Source organism: Nuphar pumila, chromosome 13, assembly GCF_984573655.1.
Source record: "Nuphar pumila chromosome 13, dmNupPumi1.hap1.1, whole genome shotgun sequence".
Taxonomy (NCBI): Eukaryota; Viridiplantae; Streptophyta; class Magnoliopsida; order Nymphaeales; family Nymphaeaceae; genus Nuphar; species Nuphar pumila.
In genome coordinates this window covers 52,271,457-52,290,410 of record NC_143261.1, presented here as the reverse complement: position 1 = coordinate 52,290,410, position 18,954 = coordinate 52,271,457, and the positions used below count along the sequence as shown (strand labels likewise).

The 18,954-nt window shown below is 38.7% G+C and overlaps 1 protein-coding gene across 2 annotated transcripts; it reads right to left on the bottom strand.

Annotated features, from left to right (window-relative positions):
• Nucleotides 1-9,203: 9,203 nt before the first annotated feature.
• Nucleotides 9,204-18,614, bottom strand: LOC149818373 (uncharacterized). Of its 2 annotated transcripts, none has more exons than XM_089985434.1 (10): nt 18,363-18,614; nt 16,459-16,545; nt 15,827-15,942; nt 14,381-15,261; nt 12,816-14,272; nt 12,598-12,677; nt 12,396-12,491; nt 12,235-12,308; nt 10,898-11,030; nt 9,204-9,551 (listed from the first exon to the last, which is right to left on the bottom strand). In XM_089985434.1, the coding sequence occupies exons 1-10, from the start codon at nt 18,445-18,447 to the stop codon at nt 9,468-9,470; spliced, it is 3,093 nt and encodes a 1,030-aa protein (XP_089841560.1). In that variant the 5' UTR covers nt 18,448-18,614; the 3' UTR covers nt 9,204-9,467. The 2 variants fall into 2 exon arrangements, with proteins under 2 accessions (XP_089841560.1, XP_089841561.1); XM_089985435.1 differs by lacking the exon at nt 18,363-18,614 and adding an exon at nt 18,048-18,277.
• Nucleotides 18,615-18,954: the final 340 nt, after the last annotated feature.

Below are 18,954 nucleotides of genomic sequence, written 5' to 3'. Positions count from 1 at the left end.
ACGTGGCTTAACAAATGATAAATCTTACATGCGTTGGCATCGAAGGTTGGGTCATATCTTTGAAAAGAGAATTAAGAGACTTGTAAATGAAGGGATCTTGAAATCTCTAGATTTTACCGGCAATGACCCATGTATTGATTGCATAAAGGCTAAGCATACAAATACATATAAAGAGGGTGTCAAACGCAACAGTGAGATATTGAAGATAGTCCATACGGATGTATATGGACCATTTTCCCCTTGTTATATAGGCGAAAAATATTTTGTCACTTTTATTGATGACTATTCTCGGTATATGTATCTCTACTTGATCTTTGAAAAATCTGATGTTTTTCAGATGTTTAAGGAATTTAAGAAAGAAGTAGAGAAACAACCGATAAGGTTATTAAGATAGTCAGGTATGATAGAGGTGACGAATATTATGGTAGATTTACTCAGATTGGGCAAAGGGAAGGACCATTAGCGTGATTTCTCAAAGAGGAAGGCAGTGTGCCTCAACATATCATGATTGGTAGTGCCTATCAGAATGGTGTAGCTGAAAGGAGAAATCGTACGCTTAAGGAAATGGCAGAACTATGTTGAATTATTCAACGCTTCCCATAAAGTTGTGGGGTGAAGCCTTAAGGACTGTTGTGCATATTTTGAATAAGGTTCCTACGAAATTTGTACCTAAAACTCCTTACGAGTTGTGGACAGGTAGGAAACCATCACTGCCTTATATGGACATATGGGGATGTCCTGCAAAGGCTAAATTGTATAACTCCCACATTAAAGCCTTTGATCCAAGAACAACCAGTAGATATTTCATTAGTTATCTAGAAAGATCAAAAGGGTACAAGTTTTATTGCCCATCTCACTCACCACAGATTGTTGAAACGGATAAGGCAAAATTCCTAGAAGATGGTTCAGTAGGATTGAGTGCACTTCAAAGCCTTGGTTTTGAGGAAGTACAGGATCCAGTTTTGTCACATGTTAAATAAAACATCGAAAGATACCACATTGTTATTCTTAATGATAGTGTGGTTGATCATTCGATTGTTAATGCACAAATTCAAAGTGAACCTATTGTGGACAATGCGGAAGAGCACGAACAGGATAATCAGGTTCAATCTGAGCCTGAAGAACGACCTGTTTGGAGATCCACAAGGATTAGGAGATCTGCCATACATCTTGATTATGTGGTGTACCTTCAGGAGCCTGGTGATTTCATAGATATGGATGATGACCCGTTGACTTTTATGGAAGTTGTTGAAAGCAAACAATCTTCGCACTGGATAGAAGCCATGAAAGAAGAGTTAGACTCTATGGCTAAAAATCAAGTGTGGGATCTTGTCATGTTACCTAAATGAGTAAAGCTCGTACGACGTAAATGGGTCTTTAAGACCAAGAAGGACTCCAAAGGTAACATAAAGAGACATAAAGCAAGATTGATTGCTAAAAGATTCACCCAGATGGAGGGCATTGACTATAATGAGACATTTTCTCCTGTCTCAACTAAGTAGTCAATGAGGATAATTTTGGCCCTCGTAGCTCATTATGACTTAGAGCTACATCAGATGGATGTGAAAACTGTATTTCTCAACGAGAATCTGAATGAAGAGGTATACATGGAACAACCTCTTGGTTTCTCAGAAGATGATCGTTTGGTTTGCAAGCTTAACAAATCAATATATTGACTTAAACAGGCCTCCCGACAGTGGTATATTAAATTTTCCCAAGTCATTGTGACTTTTGGGTTTACATAAAACATTATTGATCGATGTATATACCTTAAGGAAAGTGGGAGTAAGTTCATTATATTGATGTTGTATGTGGATGACATTTTACTTGCAACCAACGATATAAAGTTGCTTTCAGAGACCAAACAGTTTCTTGCATCACATTTTGATATGAAAGATATGGGTGAGGTTGCTTATGTTCTTGGCATTGAGATTCGTCGAGACAGAGCAAAAGGTGTTGTAGGCTTTTTCCAGAGATCCTATATAGATAAGGTGTTAAAGCGATATGGGATGGAGAATTGTTCTCATAGTTCTACACCCATATCAAAAGGTGACAAGTTGAGCCTAAAGAATTGTCCACATAACGATATTGACAAAGCACAAATGAGTGTTTATCCATATGCATCAGTTGTTGGCAGCTTGTAGTACTCGCAAACATGTTCTCGACCAGATATTTTTTTTGCAGTAGGGGTGCTTGGAAAATTTCAGTCTAACCCAGGTTTACCCCATTGGAAGGCTGCGAAGAAAGTCTTGCGGTAGTTGCAAGGGACAAAAGACTATATGTTGATGTATCATAAAGTTGATCACCTCGAGGTCATTGGCTACTCAGATGCGGATTTAGGAGGATGCCTTGATAGTAGAAAGTTTACTACTGGGTACGTCTTCTTACTTGCTGGGGGCGCAATCTCTTAGAGAAGTGGGAAGCAGACGACCATTGTTGCCCATACCATGAAAGCAGAATTCATAGCATTGTACGAGACTACTTCGTAGGCTATATGGTTAAAGAACTTCATATCACAGTTAAAGGTGGTTGATTCCATTGGGAAGCCACTGAAGGTCTACTGTGATAATGAAGTTGTGGTATCCTTTTCGAACAACAACAAAAGTATTACGTCATGTAAGCATATGGAATCGAAGTATTTTATTGTTAAAGAAAGGACGGAGAATCATTTAGTGCATATTGTCAATATTGGTACCAAAGAGATGATCGTTGATCCTCTTACTAAAGGGCTAGCACCAGGATTATATTCCGAACATGTAATGAGGATGGGATTGTTAAACTCTTTTTGACATATGCATATAAATAAAGTGATCACTTTCAGTCTTTTGATTCTCATTATGGTTGTTCTTAATCTCATAAGGATTAGAGATTCAACTAAGGACCTATAGAATAGAATAAAAAGGTCATTTTATTCATCAAGTTATTCTCCTAAGGTTTTTTGGTTAAAGGGTTTATCGTCGAAACAAGTGGGAGAATGTTGGGATAAACCACCACGTTGGTGGAGGTTACCCACGATGTGGGTAACGCTCCTTATAAAGATGTTCCTTCCGTTAAACCCATCACTGAATAAAAGGGAAACGATTGCTTAATCGTTCTCATTCGGTGATTATAAAAGGGAGTTTCATGAGCAACCCCCATAAGGGTGATATACAAGAACGAAAAATCGTGAGAGAGGGTTTTAGACTTTTTTCTCTCCATAAGATCGATTTCCATTAAGAGGGAAAAGGGTCGACTCATCGGTGGCATTCGGAGGCCTGCGCTTGTGGTGGCTGCAGACCGACTGAGTTAAAGGAAACCCCTCTCCGGCAACATCCTCTGCCCTCCGGCAATGGCCGCCTCAGGTACGCATTCGGTGTGTTTGGTTTTGCAGGGGTTCCGACCGGCTGGTGGTTGAGGTGCCGGCGACTCCGGACCGGCGGTGAAACACGACCCAACAGAGGGCTCATTTCATAGTGTTAACAAAAAGAACCGTATTTCATATCTCCATTACACTCTGAGTTCTCAGCCATAAGACAGGTACCGAGGCACGCCACAAGGACTCTCTAGAGCAGGGTGTAGTGCTGCCTTTCTTTAGCATGATCAGCACGCTCAACCCCACGGGGAACGTGGATTGCATGGGTTCCTCGGCCAATATCCTGCAGGTGGTGGTGTTGCCCACCACAACTGCGGCAGTGGCAAATATGGTTGTGGCATCAATGGCGGTGGTGGTGGTGGTGGCCCCGGCTTCGGCATCTGCTGAGCTTCGGCATCTAAGAGAAAAAGTGCTGTGAGGGCAAGCATGGCAACCAGCAGGCGGATGAATCCATTGCAGAGAACCATTTTGGTAGAGGTGCTTTGCTGCTGACTTCTCTTCTGCTTTTTATAGAGTTCAGGGTTGGATTCCACCTCTGTTTTGCATTATCTTCGTTGTTTCAGCAATGAGAAAAGAGAGTCGGTGGGGACGACCAGCAACTCGGCAAGTCAAACCAAACTAAGTCGTTGCGTCAATGGCCACACGGATTTGGTATTCAAATTTCAGACTGGATGTGATCTGATAAAGTCGGGACCCCATACTTGAGACTTCTAGAAAGAATAAAAGAACTTTTGTTCAAGATGATTTTTGGTGTTCTAAATCTTTAACGCTTCAGTCAAAAAAGGCCGAGTTTTTTTGCCATATTTTGTAATATGAGTTTCATTATACTTTTTGGTTTCCAAAGTTTTATTATTCAAGTATTCCAGTCAGAGTTCCTGCTTAAAACAAAAAATTGGTTTGACCTGCTGAGTACCCTAAATTAAGCACGTACACATTGGGACTTTTCACACTGTACATTGAAAGTCTGAAACTGCATTCGTCAAAACCGAACCGGATATTTAACTCAACTAGACAGGAGGCTTTCAAAACTGACCATTACTTTGTTGAGGCATCAGCATCAATTGGTTTAGTGTGGTTGGGTGTAACGCCCCAAAATTTATAACTTAAAAATATTAAATTTTAATCTTTTTTTTTTATTAAATAGTTCAACGAAAATTGTTTGGGTTTTAAAAGTCTAACGATCCTGGTGGCTTACATAAATGAGTTAAGTATTTGAAATTCAGATTCATCTCAAAAATCAAAGGAAACAATTTTCATTTCATGAGTCACATATAGTTTGAAATGTTATACATTCCCAAATATTATTAAGACGTCTCATTAAAAATGAGACACCCAATAGCTAGTTCCAAAATCGACAACTTAGGTAATGATGGGTCATGATCTTGCGTCACACTGCTCTCCCGTACTGCATCGTCATTCGTCACCTGCACCCCATAAAACAGAGTCAAAATTCTTGCAAGCCGGTAAGCGAAATTACGCATATAAATAATCAAAACATCTATCATAACATGCTTCTCGGCAGTCATATGCATCATGTCAAGGAATAGCATGCAACAAATTGAATGAACATGAATATAATTTGAAATCTCAATTATGCAATAACACGATCATAACCTGGAATTTCAAATATGCAATAATATGATCATAGCTTGGAATCCTAATTATGCATTAACATAACTAAAATCTCAAATGTGCAATAACATAACTAAATCTCAAATATGTAATAACATAACTAGAATTAGAATCTCAAATATGCAATAAATCATAATTAGCTACGTTAGTCAGTTAGTAGGGTCAGTATTTTTAGTGTCGATAGTCTTTAGCTTCTCTAGGTACGCCGAGGAAATTGTCATCGCGCCACTCGAGCATACTACGGTGTTTATTATGTCAATTGTATTTTTGTCGTAACATCTTAATGACCGGATAAACCAACTCAAGCTCATGGTCTCAAAAAATTGAGAGATATTCTACGCAAGAGCAAACCCAGATTGCAATCCTTGCCGCTGCAGCGTGAGGCCCACCATTTTTTCGATGATCTTGACCATTCTAATTTCGAGTGACGGAAGTCCCAAAAATGCATTTGGTCCTTATTTTTCAAGTCGGTATAACATATAGCTAAAACCTATATGCAACATTTGTCACTCAAGACTATATTGTTCCACCCTCTTGAAGGTGAACCAAAGTGTGAACGGGTGACGTAAGTAGTTTCATCTTCATTATGAGTAGTTAGTAGTCATGTCCTCATTTCACGAGATAGTTAGACTTGATAGCCTCCTTACTTCCCTTAGGGTAGTATGACATGACAAGGTCTTGCCCAGCCTAAATCACGTGCTCCCAAGTGAGCACCTTGCCTATGAAGGCGATAACTAAGATCTTAAATGTATGGTTGTTTGCCTATGAAACGGGACTTTCTCTCACGATATAGGGTCGCAGCCCATTCAAGCTCTCTTAGAGCACCGTATTTCACAGTTAGCTCATACCACACATAAGTCAAATGTTGTTTACCATGCCTCAATACATCGTGTCATAGCATAACAATTCAGATGCAAATAGAAATACTTCTTCCAAGTACTATGCATATCATTTTACGAAGACACCATAGCCAATTTGAGAGGCAATAATCTTATATGAAAACAACATGAACATCATGATCACAAGCTTCTATGCATCATACGCTACTTATGCATATACAAGTGTATTTCTTCATGTCATAAACATTTTTTCTTTTTCGCATAACCTTACCATTTCATAGGCAATTTAGCATGATACAGAACAAGAATTTCATATAGCACTCGGCCCGTGTATAGACATTATGACCCAATGTGTTTAGGTCAAGCATGAGCATAATTGTTTCATTGTCCTTGTCAAAATATACTTAACATATTCGTGAACGTAAATACATATGATTTTCGTGAGTGTTTGTCATATGGTGAATTTCATAAACATTGTTAGTGCAATGTCGCCTAGCCTTTATCATAAGCATATAAAAATATTGGTCATGCATCTATCACACGCATAGACCCGCATGCTCTTTCATGTTGCATTGTCTCAAGTATAAGTGTACACAAGTGCAATCCTTTTGTGTGACAAATCATTGCACTAGTTGTAATCATATACATACACATATTTGATTTTTGAACAACGTATCATTGTTTTGATCATACCCAAACATATAATCAAATAAGAATTCATTCTTTGCATTGCTCTTTAAACACTTAAATTTTGAAAGGTTATGAATATCTAATGATGTTTTTAGGTACGAAAAGACTTAATCTTTAGCATAGACCTTTCAAGTATGCATATAAGAAAATCTGCAAGGTAGTTTGCTGCGTAGTATATTTTAGTCAAAACGGTTTATATCAATTCCTCAAAATTGATTCTTGATTTGCAAATCTTTTCTTTTCTTCTTCAAATTTTGTTTCTTTTATTTGTTCTAGTTTTTCAAGGGATGAACTTGTTGGATGCTGGTTTGTCCAACTAGCATTGGGCTGGTTTGGATCAGACAGTGCCATAGGTTTGAACCTTGGTTGGACCAAACCATTTGGTAGAGGCGGCTCGGAGCAAACCACCCAATCTGGTTTGTTCAGTTTCGGGTGGGTCTGTGTTGACCCAAATTGATTCAGGGCCGAACCATTTGTTGGTTCAAACCTGCATGGTTTGGGCATGGTGCAGACCTGGTATGGACCACACTAGGTTTGTCCAACCACTATTCCACACATGTATAAATTTTTAGTATTTTAAAAACTATGGCTGTCATTGTGTTGAGGCATAGTTGTTGTTTTATTTTAAAAAGTAAAAATCTCAAAAAAGGTTAGAAGCATTATGACGAATATGCATTTCACTTTTGAAACAATTCATTACCAATTTAAACAACTCACTTTTATCAAAAGTTTAAGAATTAAAGTAAGTCTTGAATAGTTATTTTTCACTCTTTCTGTAGCCTTTTTATCAAGCAAAAATTATTTCCCAATTTATGAATTCCATCACATTCACACAAATTTTCAAAAAAACATTTTTTCTTTATGAATTCTCTCGTTCACATGGATATTCAAGAAATTATTTCCCATTTGTGAATCCCATCACATTCATACAAATTTTTGAAAAACCAATTATAATTAGCGAATTCTATCATAATCATATGGATATTCAAGAAGTCATTTCCAATTTGTGAGCTCTATCACCTTCACACTATAATTCTCAATTTCATATTCACATGGATTTCCAACATTACGTAGTAAATATGATGTTTTCTTAAGTATGCTTAGAGAGGAATAGAAATCGTGAGATGCTTAAAATTTTCAAGAGTGAAGACTTTATAAAAACACAAATATTTTTTATGATTGATCATGGTTCTTGAAATGAGAAAACACTATTAGAGTTGGTGCACCTTCATTTCAACCATATACCTTGTCAAAATCGTATGGGGTTCAAGAAGTAGATATATGAAAGAAAATGAGGTAATCATGATAGTACATAACATGTAAATTTTTTCATCATACCCACATATCTTACGAAACACATGTTTATATGGTTTGAGGAGAGACGAAAGATATGAGAGAGGAAAGTTTGAATAAATATCAAAATGCATAAAACATAAATCAACTTACCTTATCTTGTTGTTGCAACTAGCTTGATCTACTTCACCTTTAGACCTTCAACTCACTAATGGTGTAAAGTAAAGTTCTTTAATGGCACCTTACATTATAGTAAAGTGGAGAAGATAAGCAAAATACTAAAATTGTGAGAGAAAAAGAGAACAAAGAGAGAACTCGTGGATGCTTCTCCTTCTCAATTTAGTATGATATTTATAGGTATAAGGTAATGATTACATCAAAGATGTGTGGCTTATATCATTTAGGGTAAATGAAAGGTTGAGATTTATCCAACCCAATTTTCAAAATTTTTGTCTCATGTGTAACCAACTCTTACTTCCATATCACATGAAGATTACTTAATATGAAAACCTATACCAAGCTAAGGATTCTAGCATTTTTCCTTATTTTATTCTACCTAAGATTTTTTTTTTAGATTCACATTGGGATTTAGTAGATCTCACTCAAATTACAAATCCCAAGGTTATGATTAACAAAAATAGTCCTCCCCTGGTTTGTTCTTTTGTTTAGTTCTAATTCAACTATCTTAACTACCTAGTTATCTTTTTATTATTTATTATTTTTATTATTTATTGATATTCTTTTTTGAAACCTCAGTTTATGATAATTTTACATTAGTTCTTATTTTTCTTGAAATTTTATATTAATACTTATTTTTCTTGAAATTTCATATTATAACTTATTTTTTTCTTAAAATTTCATATTAGTACTTATTTTTCTTGAAATTCTATATTAATACTTTTTAAAAAAAAAATATTTTAGTCCTTATTTTTCTGAAATCCTATTTTAATCCCCATTATTTTTCTTTAAATTTCATTTTACTATTTTTTTTTTCTACTTTGAATCTTCTAGTTTAGTTTGATCTATTCCAATTAAGTCAAAACTCTACCTAAATACTTAGGCCTCGGGGGGAAGGGATCTTAGCCTCAAAGTTTTCTGTCACCAGCTCGATGACCAAGAATATGTCAGTCTGAGCCAGCACGACCAAGTCTTCATACCGCGTGTGGCCTTTTTCAGATACAAATCAAACAAAATTGAACTATTGATGACCAGGTTAAACAGCAATGGGGCAGAATCATTTACCACGTAGAGCGGCACAGAGTCCCCATCCTGACTAGACAAACGGACCCTATGGAAACGTTTGCGTGCCAAAGAAAGGGGCTCCCCACAGGATAAGAAACAAAGTCCAACACAAACCCCCTCCTGTCGGGCTTCATTCTCGTTGGAAAACAGGTCTCTTTTCTCACAAAAGGAGAATTCCGTGTTTCAATGGGAGGTTGTGGAGCCGACAGAAACGCACGAGCCCTGTGGCACACAAACGTGCCACATAAGAGAGAGAGAGGCAATAAACAATGGGAAGCAATAACTTTCAGCGTCGAGATGTTAATACTCACGCATGTTACACTCATTCCCAACAAGAAAAATACGGACATGATATTCCTGTACAGAGCCAAAATGAAGTAGCCACGCGCTTGCAAGGCTGCATGCATGGAAATGGCAGATCAAGATATAGGTCTGGACCATGTGGTCTCCAACGTAAACGTGTTTCCATAGTAAACCTGACCAGAAGATTCATCCCAATATGCCTGCAAACCATAAGAAACCCCATTAGACAATAGATAGAGGACCAGGTGAAATATGATTGCACAGTTTTAGTGTGCTGCTGCACCTAATCACCCTCCATCTTTGAGAGCGTGTGTTCGATGTGAGGCCCAACAGCAGATGGTGGGTGAACAGGTGCAGCAGCACACTTCCAATATGGCACCGAATGATAAACCATGCAGGAAAGATGATGAAGTTGGCTTTCTAAGAAAAGACTTTGCATCTGTCTATGAGAAAATTGCCTGTGAGCTTTATCTACTCGAGCCAACCCCATAGATACGTACCACATGGTCCTTTATTTGGACGTGAAAACAAGTTTTTTTACACGAAAGTTGGTGAATTGTTAGCCTTTGATTTTTTTTTCTCCTCATAAACCAACCATGCCAAACACATTTGTGGGGTCAAATTAAGCAGATGAGCTAACCATGAATTTTTACTAGATAGTATGTTACAATATTTTCAGTATTTCGCATATATAAATTAAGCAGATAAGCTAAGCTATGAGTTTTTACTAAATATCATTGTACTATTGAGTAATGAAACGAACATGTCCCAGATCTGAAGATTTTGTTGGAACATTAAAATAGTCAGTAGATTGTTTCACGTAAGAGAACCTGTAAAGGGTCGTTATTCCCATTTTTAAACAAATCTCTTTCCAATACATGTTTTATCCACAATAATGAAAAGATTTTCTTATTGATAATTATTTGATAGTTTCATGAAAATGAAGCGATCAGAATATGAAAAGGAAATGAAGAGACTTGGGGCACTTTCGGCTGCTCTTTCAAACCATGATTCCGAATCATGTGATTTTGAATCTCAAGCAAATTAGAAAGTGACTCATTTAAAAAGGTAAATGAGATTCACTTTCTCACAGCTAATCTTTTTATGTTCGGCTGCTTATACAAATGAGATTCATTTTCTCATTCAAATGAGAAAGTGAATCTCATGTGATCCAACCGAACATGCCCTTAACTTCTAAGCATGGTCACAAACATAGTCATTGTGATTTTCTCCGCAAAGAAAAATCTTGCAATAACTCAAAATTTTGGTTTTGGGGAAAATATTGATAAATTCAAATTTTGAGAATACACAAGACAATATGAAAAAATATAAGAAAATGCTATATATATATATAGCCTTAGTAATGTGAGATAAAAACATGATATTTTCAAACTTCAACAGACAATGTTTTGAAACTATCTCAGTTCAGGTGATACCGTTTTTAACAATATCAACATGAAATAGCGGCACTCATACTTTGGTTTTCAACTTTCAAGTTATAAAAAAAAGCCAATTTTGTAGCAAGAGAAGAATGTACAATACGTACTTGCCATCCAGATGGAAGGTTTTCTGATAATTTTGTTACATCAGGCTGCTGTGTCTCCACAGGTGCTTGCTCCAATTCAATTTGAACCTCGTTAGTTGTTTGATCTGCTCTCTTGCGCTTCACTTTTTTTCTCCTGTAAGATGGAGCATGGCTAAATTTATCACGAAGGATAAAAGTGTACTATAATACAGTCAAATAGCCTTAAATGATAGCCTACAAACAAAGCTGGAACCAGTACAAGTCAGGCGGAGCTGGTAATCCTGGCTTGACAGAATGGAACATCATGGGTTCAAATCCATCCTTTCCCTTATGGGAATGATGATCAGGATTGGGGCCTTAGACCTACTTCCAGGAGTGTGGGTATCCCAAGATTGTTGCAATTCTGCATCCCTTGGACCAAGTTCTCAATAATAATAATATATGATGATGATGATGACAACAACGACCACAAAATGAAGAATCAAATAAGGAAATATTTCTCAAGTGTTAGGTGGCAAAACTTCTATGTTGAAGAAAGGTTTCTTATCTCCCACCCCTAAAAAAGTGGGTCGTCCAAGGAAAGTTAAAACTCTAAAGAGTTTAATGGGGAAAGCAATAGTGGGTCTTGAATCTCTGGATCTTAGATCTAGTGCTGTAAATAAAAATCAAGATTCATTATAAAACAATAATATTAGGGTTGGGTCTTCGATTTTGTTTATGGGGTATCTCTTGAGAATTGCCTTGTATCCTATTATGGATTAGCTTCCTTTTAGGAAGATCCTTGAAAATTGTTTTTTGATTAATGAACTGGTAGGGGGTCTGCCTAACCCACAATGACCATGATCATGATCATGATGATGACGATGATGATGAACCATAATAGTAGTGATGAAGCAGGAGGCCTGCAATTCACGACTCAGAAGGTAAAAACAAATAAATACAGGAAATATTTTAACATGTATAGGAGGAGCCTCAGATGCTCCAGAAAGTGGACAAAGTTTAGCCCCAAGAGCAGAAAGATACCAAACAACGCGCATTCCCTCACCATCTAAATGTACAGAATATTGCATTTGCTATGCAATACCACGTATCTTACATGGGTGTTACATATTTTATTTAGTTTATCAAAATATGAAAACATAGGAGTTTGGTATCAAGAACTATTTTTGGTTTTCATGCCACAACACAAAGACTCATATCATGCAGATGCCAAATGCACCATGACTTGTTATGAAATTAGCATGCCTGCCCGCTAGCAACTGTTTAACTGGGCATCCAAGGCTTGTTACTGGAACCCTAAAATAGCAAACTCAGTTAGCAGAAACTGACAAACTCCAAGGATCCATCGAAAGTCATACCAGTCACCGCCAAGAGGCTGAAAATTAGCATTATCTTGAGCATCTCCACTGGCAATCTGCTTTGCATGCCATTCCTACACGGAAAAAAAGAAAGCATAAAATTTTCTTACCGATAGAAGTTCCTCAAGTGGAAAACTCCATGCAAGAATTAACTGGGTTACCTCTATCTCCCTCTGGCGCTTTCTCTCAAGAATCTCATATGCATTTTCAAGTTTACCCTCTTCTTCTGCATGCAACTCCTCCTTCGCAGCTTTCCACTGGGAAAAAAATTGACCCATGAGGCATGAAGCCAAGAAGATCGATTTTTCAATTATCATCAGAGAGAGCAACAATAACCGCAAAAGGCAAAAGATTCTGTGATACCTTATCCACTAAAGTGGCGACCTTTTTATTTGACCTCAAAGTTGGTGCAACAGCTATTGACTTTTTCTTCGCTCGGACAACTGTACACAAAGACCCAAAATGTTAGGAGCACCATGAGAATGCTTAATTGAATCAATCCCTGCATGCCAGGCACCCACCCATGCATATGATTTAATATTTGCACAACTGGTCTCAAACAAATCACATTATGATGGTACCTTTAGATGGATTCTTAGCTGCTGCCGCCGCTGCTGCAGCTGCAGTTGCAACGGCATTCTCACCAAGTGTAGTAGTGGCCTCAACTGGTGATATGGCTGACGAATATGCAATTTGTGTAGATATCTCACTTTTGCTACTACCAAGGGGCGGAACACCATGGTCCGCTTCAAGACACTGCAATGAACTGCATGTAACCTCAGTGGTTACCCCAATAGAACCCACATGATCAGGACCCACATTATCATGATAAGAAATAGTTATTGGACAACCATAGTATCCAGAAGAATCTAAAGTGGTAGTTACAGGCACAGAAGGCAACGATGTACATGGGATCTCATAATATACTACGGGTTCGACTGGGTTAGTTATGACTGATGCAGCTTCAGGAATGGGATTCACCATTGACTCATAACTTTGTGGCTGAGCTTCAACAAACAGACTACTAACACTATGGGAATAAAAACCTGCATCAGGGACTTCAGTGGTGGTGGCTCCATAATAATCAACACCTGGAACAGCATATGTGAAACTGTAATGCTGTGTGTAAGGCAAAGGAGGATATACATTTTCATGGTGTGGATACAGAGAAGATGAAGTATACTGAAGTACAGATGTATCATCAGGCGGTGGAGGAGGAATAGGATCGTTATCAGGAGGGGGTGGAGGAATCCAATCCTCCTCTGGAGGAGGAGGCGGGATTGCTTCACCAACTTGGACTGGGACTGGGGGTAAAGACACCAACGAAGGTGATGGGGTTGCAAGGCTTTGATGCTCTCCAGGCAAAAAGCAGTTGATGCTAGAGGTTATCTCTGGTACGGAGTTTGTCTTTGTATTATCATCTACTTCCATGTCGACATCCATGTCTACATCACAACGTGAACTCTCCACAGAGGTAGCAGCTTTACTTGCATAGGGCTCAGAAACCTCTTCCCCCGCAGTTCTACCAATTTCAGGATTCATGTTTGACTTAGTATTGTCATCAAAGAGATTTGGTTCAATCTCTCCTTCTAGCCCACTATCAACAGCTACTTTGCTAGGGAAACTGCCTGGAGATTTGGACTCTGTATCATCACCAGAAGCGTAAGGTTGCATTGTGTTATCGACAACAGCAACATTGGGTATTGTGCAAATGCCATCAACACCAGAAGCACCTATATGTTCATCATTCTCACTAGGTTCAGATTCTGTGGTCAAATTTTGGTGTAAGGCTTCATTACAGCTTTCAGATGCAAGATACTGAGAATCTAGTGCCTTCACATGCTTGGACTTGGACAAAAGAGAAGCTTCTTCTTCACTAATAATACCAGCAAGTTGCTTAAGGCGTGCCTCATTGTGAAACCAAAGTGGAAGCAATGAAAATCCAAAAGGTGAAAGGGCTTTGCAGTCTGAAAGCCTGATCTCAACTTCTAAGGTATATTTGGATCTCCTATTGTGCCCCTGGAGTGTATCATCAAGCCTGAAACAAAATAAACTTCAGTGAATCAAATAAAAGAACTTAATCATGTACAACTCAATTAACTGAATCAAAGAAAAACCATGGTGAAGCATAGAAAAACTACATTACCTATCTAGCTCGTTCAATCTTTGCAACAAACACTTGCAGTGTTGAACAAGCTGATCAGAATCAACAAGCTTCCCGTGGAATTCTTCATCTTGAATGTTCTTGCTCCTGCTAACAGTTTCCCCATTGTCCAAAGTATTCTTCTCTGCATTATCAACATTCATGACCTTTACTGGAAGAGAACGTTGTGTTGGTGCAGCCTGATCTAAAGGTTTTGATGCACTCAATAAATCATTGGACAATGTTTGCCTCCCTTCAGTGTCCAAAATAAAAACCTCTGTACCATCTTTCTTACCATCTTCAGTTTTTGAAATTTTAACTTCAGTCCCATCATCGGCCTTTTTATCATGAACAGTGCTTGAACCATCATTCAATGAAAATGTGGCATATTCAGACCTCTCAATTACAGGAACATCAGCATGAGTAGAAACTTTCCTATTTACAACATGAAACCCATTTGAGGCAGACGAAGTACCTTCCCTTTCTTCAATAGAAGAAGCATCTACCTCTTCACCAACCGGCAACATTTCTGGAATGAAAGAATTTGGCCTTTCCCATGAAGTCTCTCCTGTGACAACATTCCAGTAATAATAGCGACCACTCTGCTCATGCACCACAGCCTTCCAAACAACTGTACTAACCCCTACATTTTGGGGTTCATAAGTATCACCATCGGACATTACAACCTTCCCATTAGCTTCACCAAAGGAATCCAAAACGGGGGTCATTTCAACTTTAGAAATATTATTCTCATCTACATTATCAACAGATTGCAACGAATATAATTCGTGGATAACATGTTCCACTGCATCGCCATCGACAGTACTTGATTTTCTGTTACTTTGTGTGGTGACATCACCCTCTCCATCAGCAATTTCTAGTGCCTGATATAAAGAAGGAATCAGTATTGGAACAAAAACACGGTGACAACTGGAACAAGATACACATAAACACAAAAAAGTGACCTAGAGTTGTTCTTACCTAGAACTCAGAAATGCCATGATATGTTTAGGGGAATGTGCAGACCAGATGCACAACAGATTAACCACATAACAAGACCGAAAAAAAATTGTGTGTTGTCAGTAATGAATAAGCCAACCCAATACTCTATGATTTTATTGCATGCATGAAAACCAGCCAAGAAGTGGCAGCCCGTCCAAAAGAAATAAGCAGATGCACCTTATATCACACAGATACTCCATCTTGGCCCCTATATTAATCATATTAGAAACTTCACAAAAATTGCTATATCCCCATATTCACAGCCGTACTCTTATGACATAGCGTGCATCCCATTCAGTGACACACATCCCACTATGACCAAACGCTTTATTCTCTAAATGTGCAAGCAGAATACAAAAAAGTAAAACTTTGACCTACACAACCAACGAAAACCACTTTAAAGAATGTAGGCAAATGTATTTGAATAAGAAGGGAATGGACAGCCACCTTTCCAGAAAGATAATTTTTGGTTGCATCGCCTTGAAGTTTATCACCCTCTGCCTCATCCAACTCATCATCACTGTATTGTCCAAGTAACAGCAAAGGGTTCTCCGGTGGTTTGCCTGAAAGCAGAAGAATAGACCATTAACTAACATTGATATGCAGGAGATTCATCTGACAGTAACTATTATATACCAGAATCGTATGTTCAACAAGGTCAAAGCAACAAAATCAAAATAAGAGCCTAAACTTCAACAGATTAACATGCAAAGAAAGGTGGTGCTAAGAGCCATAAGAAAATCCAATAAACACCTGCATCCAGGGACAAATAAAGAAAAAGTTAGATAGAGTACATTTAAATAAAGCCAGAGACATACGAACCGATATTGAAACATTCCCTCCAGGATCTCCACAATGCTTAGATGCTGCCAAAAAGGTCTGGCAGTGACTCATAATATCAACAGACAGCCCGATCAGTTGAATGTATGCAAGGCCCCAGCCACCCTACAATCTCATAACCATGTTCTCGAGGAAAATAACATGTCTTGCACAACAGTTCCAAATTTTTCCACCAAAATAAGGCTGTTCAGGCATATCTTCTCTATATAGTCCTTTGAAGGCAAATTGAGGGAACCCACCTGAAGAAGATGGTGACTTCGATGCCCCAGCATTTTCATCAAAATCCCCTTCAGCTTCATTATTTAAAGAGGCTTCAACCAGCTCTCCTAGGAAATACAACAAATTGTAGAACATTAAAAAAAAAAGTTAACACCCAGTCACAGTAACCAAGAAACTAATACGGCATATGCACATAATAAGAAGGCTTCAAGCATATAGAACAATTCCTTTTCTTTGTTACATTTAAAACAGATGACACCAAGTCAATTTCCAAATACCCAAATTTGAACAAAGTTAGAAGAATAGTGCATTATATAATAATTATGGACCCAACATAAAATCAAAAGCAGAATAGCAAATTAACTTTGCATCTCAAGTTGATTGTGTTAGCAAAACACTATGTCCAGTATCATGTACAACAGGACTGAGTCATGATGAAAGACCGCCACAACTCTTGGCTAAAACCTGCACTAACATCCCTCGATATGATTTATGTTACATTACTAAAGTGGCTAATTACTCGTGGACATAGTGCACCAGCAAAAGTAGACATCCTTCATGGTACACAGTAACTGTAAACTATGTCCCTCATAAACTCATAATGACCCAACTAGAAAAATTTAAAAACTCCAAAGACACTTCACACATTCCAATCTGATCAGAGAGGTGTAAAATCAAGTAACCAAATATCCTGAGGCCCCTCGTTTTAAGTCTCCACATGGACCTTTTTACAAACGCACCTATAAACCTAACACAATATTAAGGCACACAAAGGCATGGTTGTCAAAATTTTATGGTTCCACTAGATTTCCTAATAAGAAATAAGTCTGATTCTAAACAGGGGTAAGAAGCCCATCTAAAAGTACCTGTCGAATAAATTTTTGATTTGTTCATCTTAAGAACATGATTAGTAGGAGCGAGGATTTTTTAGATTCTATCTGTTTATGCTTTAAGTAAATTCATACATGATAAGGAGTAATTCAAACAACTGAGTGCATTGCCCGGAGTGAAGATTTAATTCCAGGTATGCCAGTATCAAAAACTAAACCCAAAAAAAGGAATCTTATTTATGCGGAATTCCAAACTAGTTCATTTTTACACTTTTCAGCATTTCAACAATCTAACCATAAAAGGGGAGCAGCGTGGAATTCCCAGAATCCAGGAAATTTAACCAATTGTCGGTTTTCAACTCAATAGATCATACACCGTAAAGATAGGCAAGTCCTTTAGAGTCCAACAATCTTTGTGCAATACCCAAGTGAAATCGCCAGAAGTTTTCGACGACGCCACGCACATGTGCATGCATGCACGTGCACACGGGGAAGAAGAGAACCGAGAAACAGACGAAAACACCGATTACATCCTTTTACAAACAACCAAACCAGATGAATTCACCTCACAGCAAGCATCATAACCCTAAATCATATAAAAGCAACGGGATATCACAAAACGCCAATTTGAACCCAACCAGCACACGACAAATATAAGATTGTCAGCAACAAATGAATTTATAATAGAAGTTTCCTAAGGCAAAACAAAAGAATTCGAACCAGCTGTGGTATTGCAATTTCAGTGAAGAATTAAGAAACAAAAAACAAAACTCAAGCACCATCGCTTTTTGGGGGGTGGGGGCGCAGGCCAAGGGACAACCCTTGAGGTCCTCCCTGCCCGCCGGGCAGTACACCCATCTTAGACCTTGCGGGTTTCGAGCTCGCGACGTCCACCAACTCGGTAACATCCGCAAGTCGCTCCTACCAGATGAGCGGAGCCCTAGTGGGAAGCTCAGACGCCATCGATGCGAACCTCAGAGGAATCGGAGCTAGAACGCGCCGGCTTCGCGAGCACGCCGGCGATGCCGTATAGCAAACCAGATAGATAATTTCCCGACGAGAACGATTTTTTCCGCGAGAGAAAGAGAGAATACCAGCGGGTTCCGCGAAGAGATCGAGCTTCACCCGGCGGCTGGCGGCCATCATGGCGGCAAGGCGCCTCTCTTTTCTCTTCACCATCGCTCACGGAGTGGATCGCGAAAATGGAGGTTTCCGCTTACAGGGAAAAAAAAAACTAGCGAAGGAACGAACCAGAAGAAACCCTAATAGTCGGGAGGACGATGACGACGCTTCAACGAGGCTGTTGAGAGCGGAAAAGGGAAAAGGGATCCCGCCCGAATTGCGGAGGCGTTGCTTCGTGGATGGATGGACCCGCTTTTAAGCAGGCATGCCACTAAGGACGAGTGGTCTAGGTTCAAATTTCATTGGCGTTATTCTTTGCGAAGCTCGAGCGTGACGACTTTTTATGAGGACAAAGGTAAGACAGCAACAGTATGTATGGCAGGCAAAACCAGCGCGGCTAAGGCCTCTAGCGATAGTTGGCCTTCAGGTCATTCCGACCAGACCTACCGGCCAACAAAGTTGAGCCCAGTTTGATACAGGCTCGGCAGGAACCGAATTCAGCTTCACCCTGCACCGCCTTTGCCTTTTGAGTAGCTGAGAAGTGTGTCACAAATACACCATGGT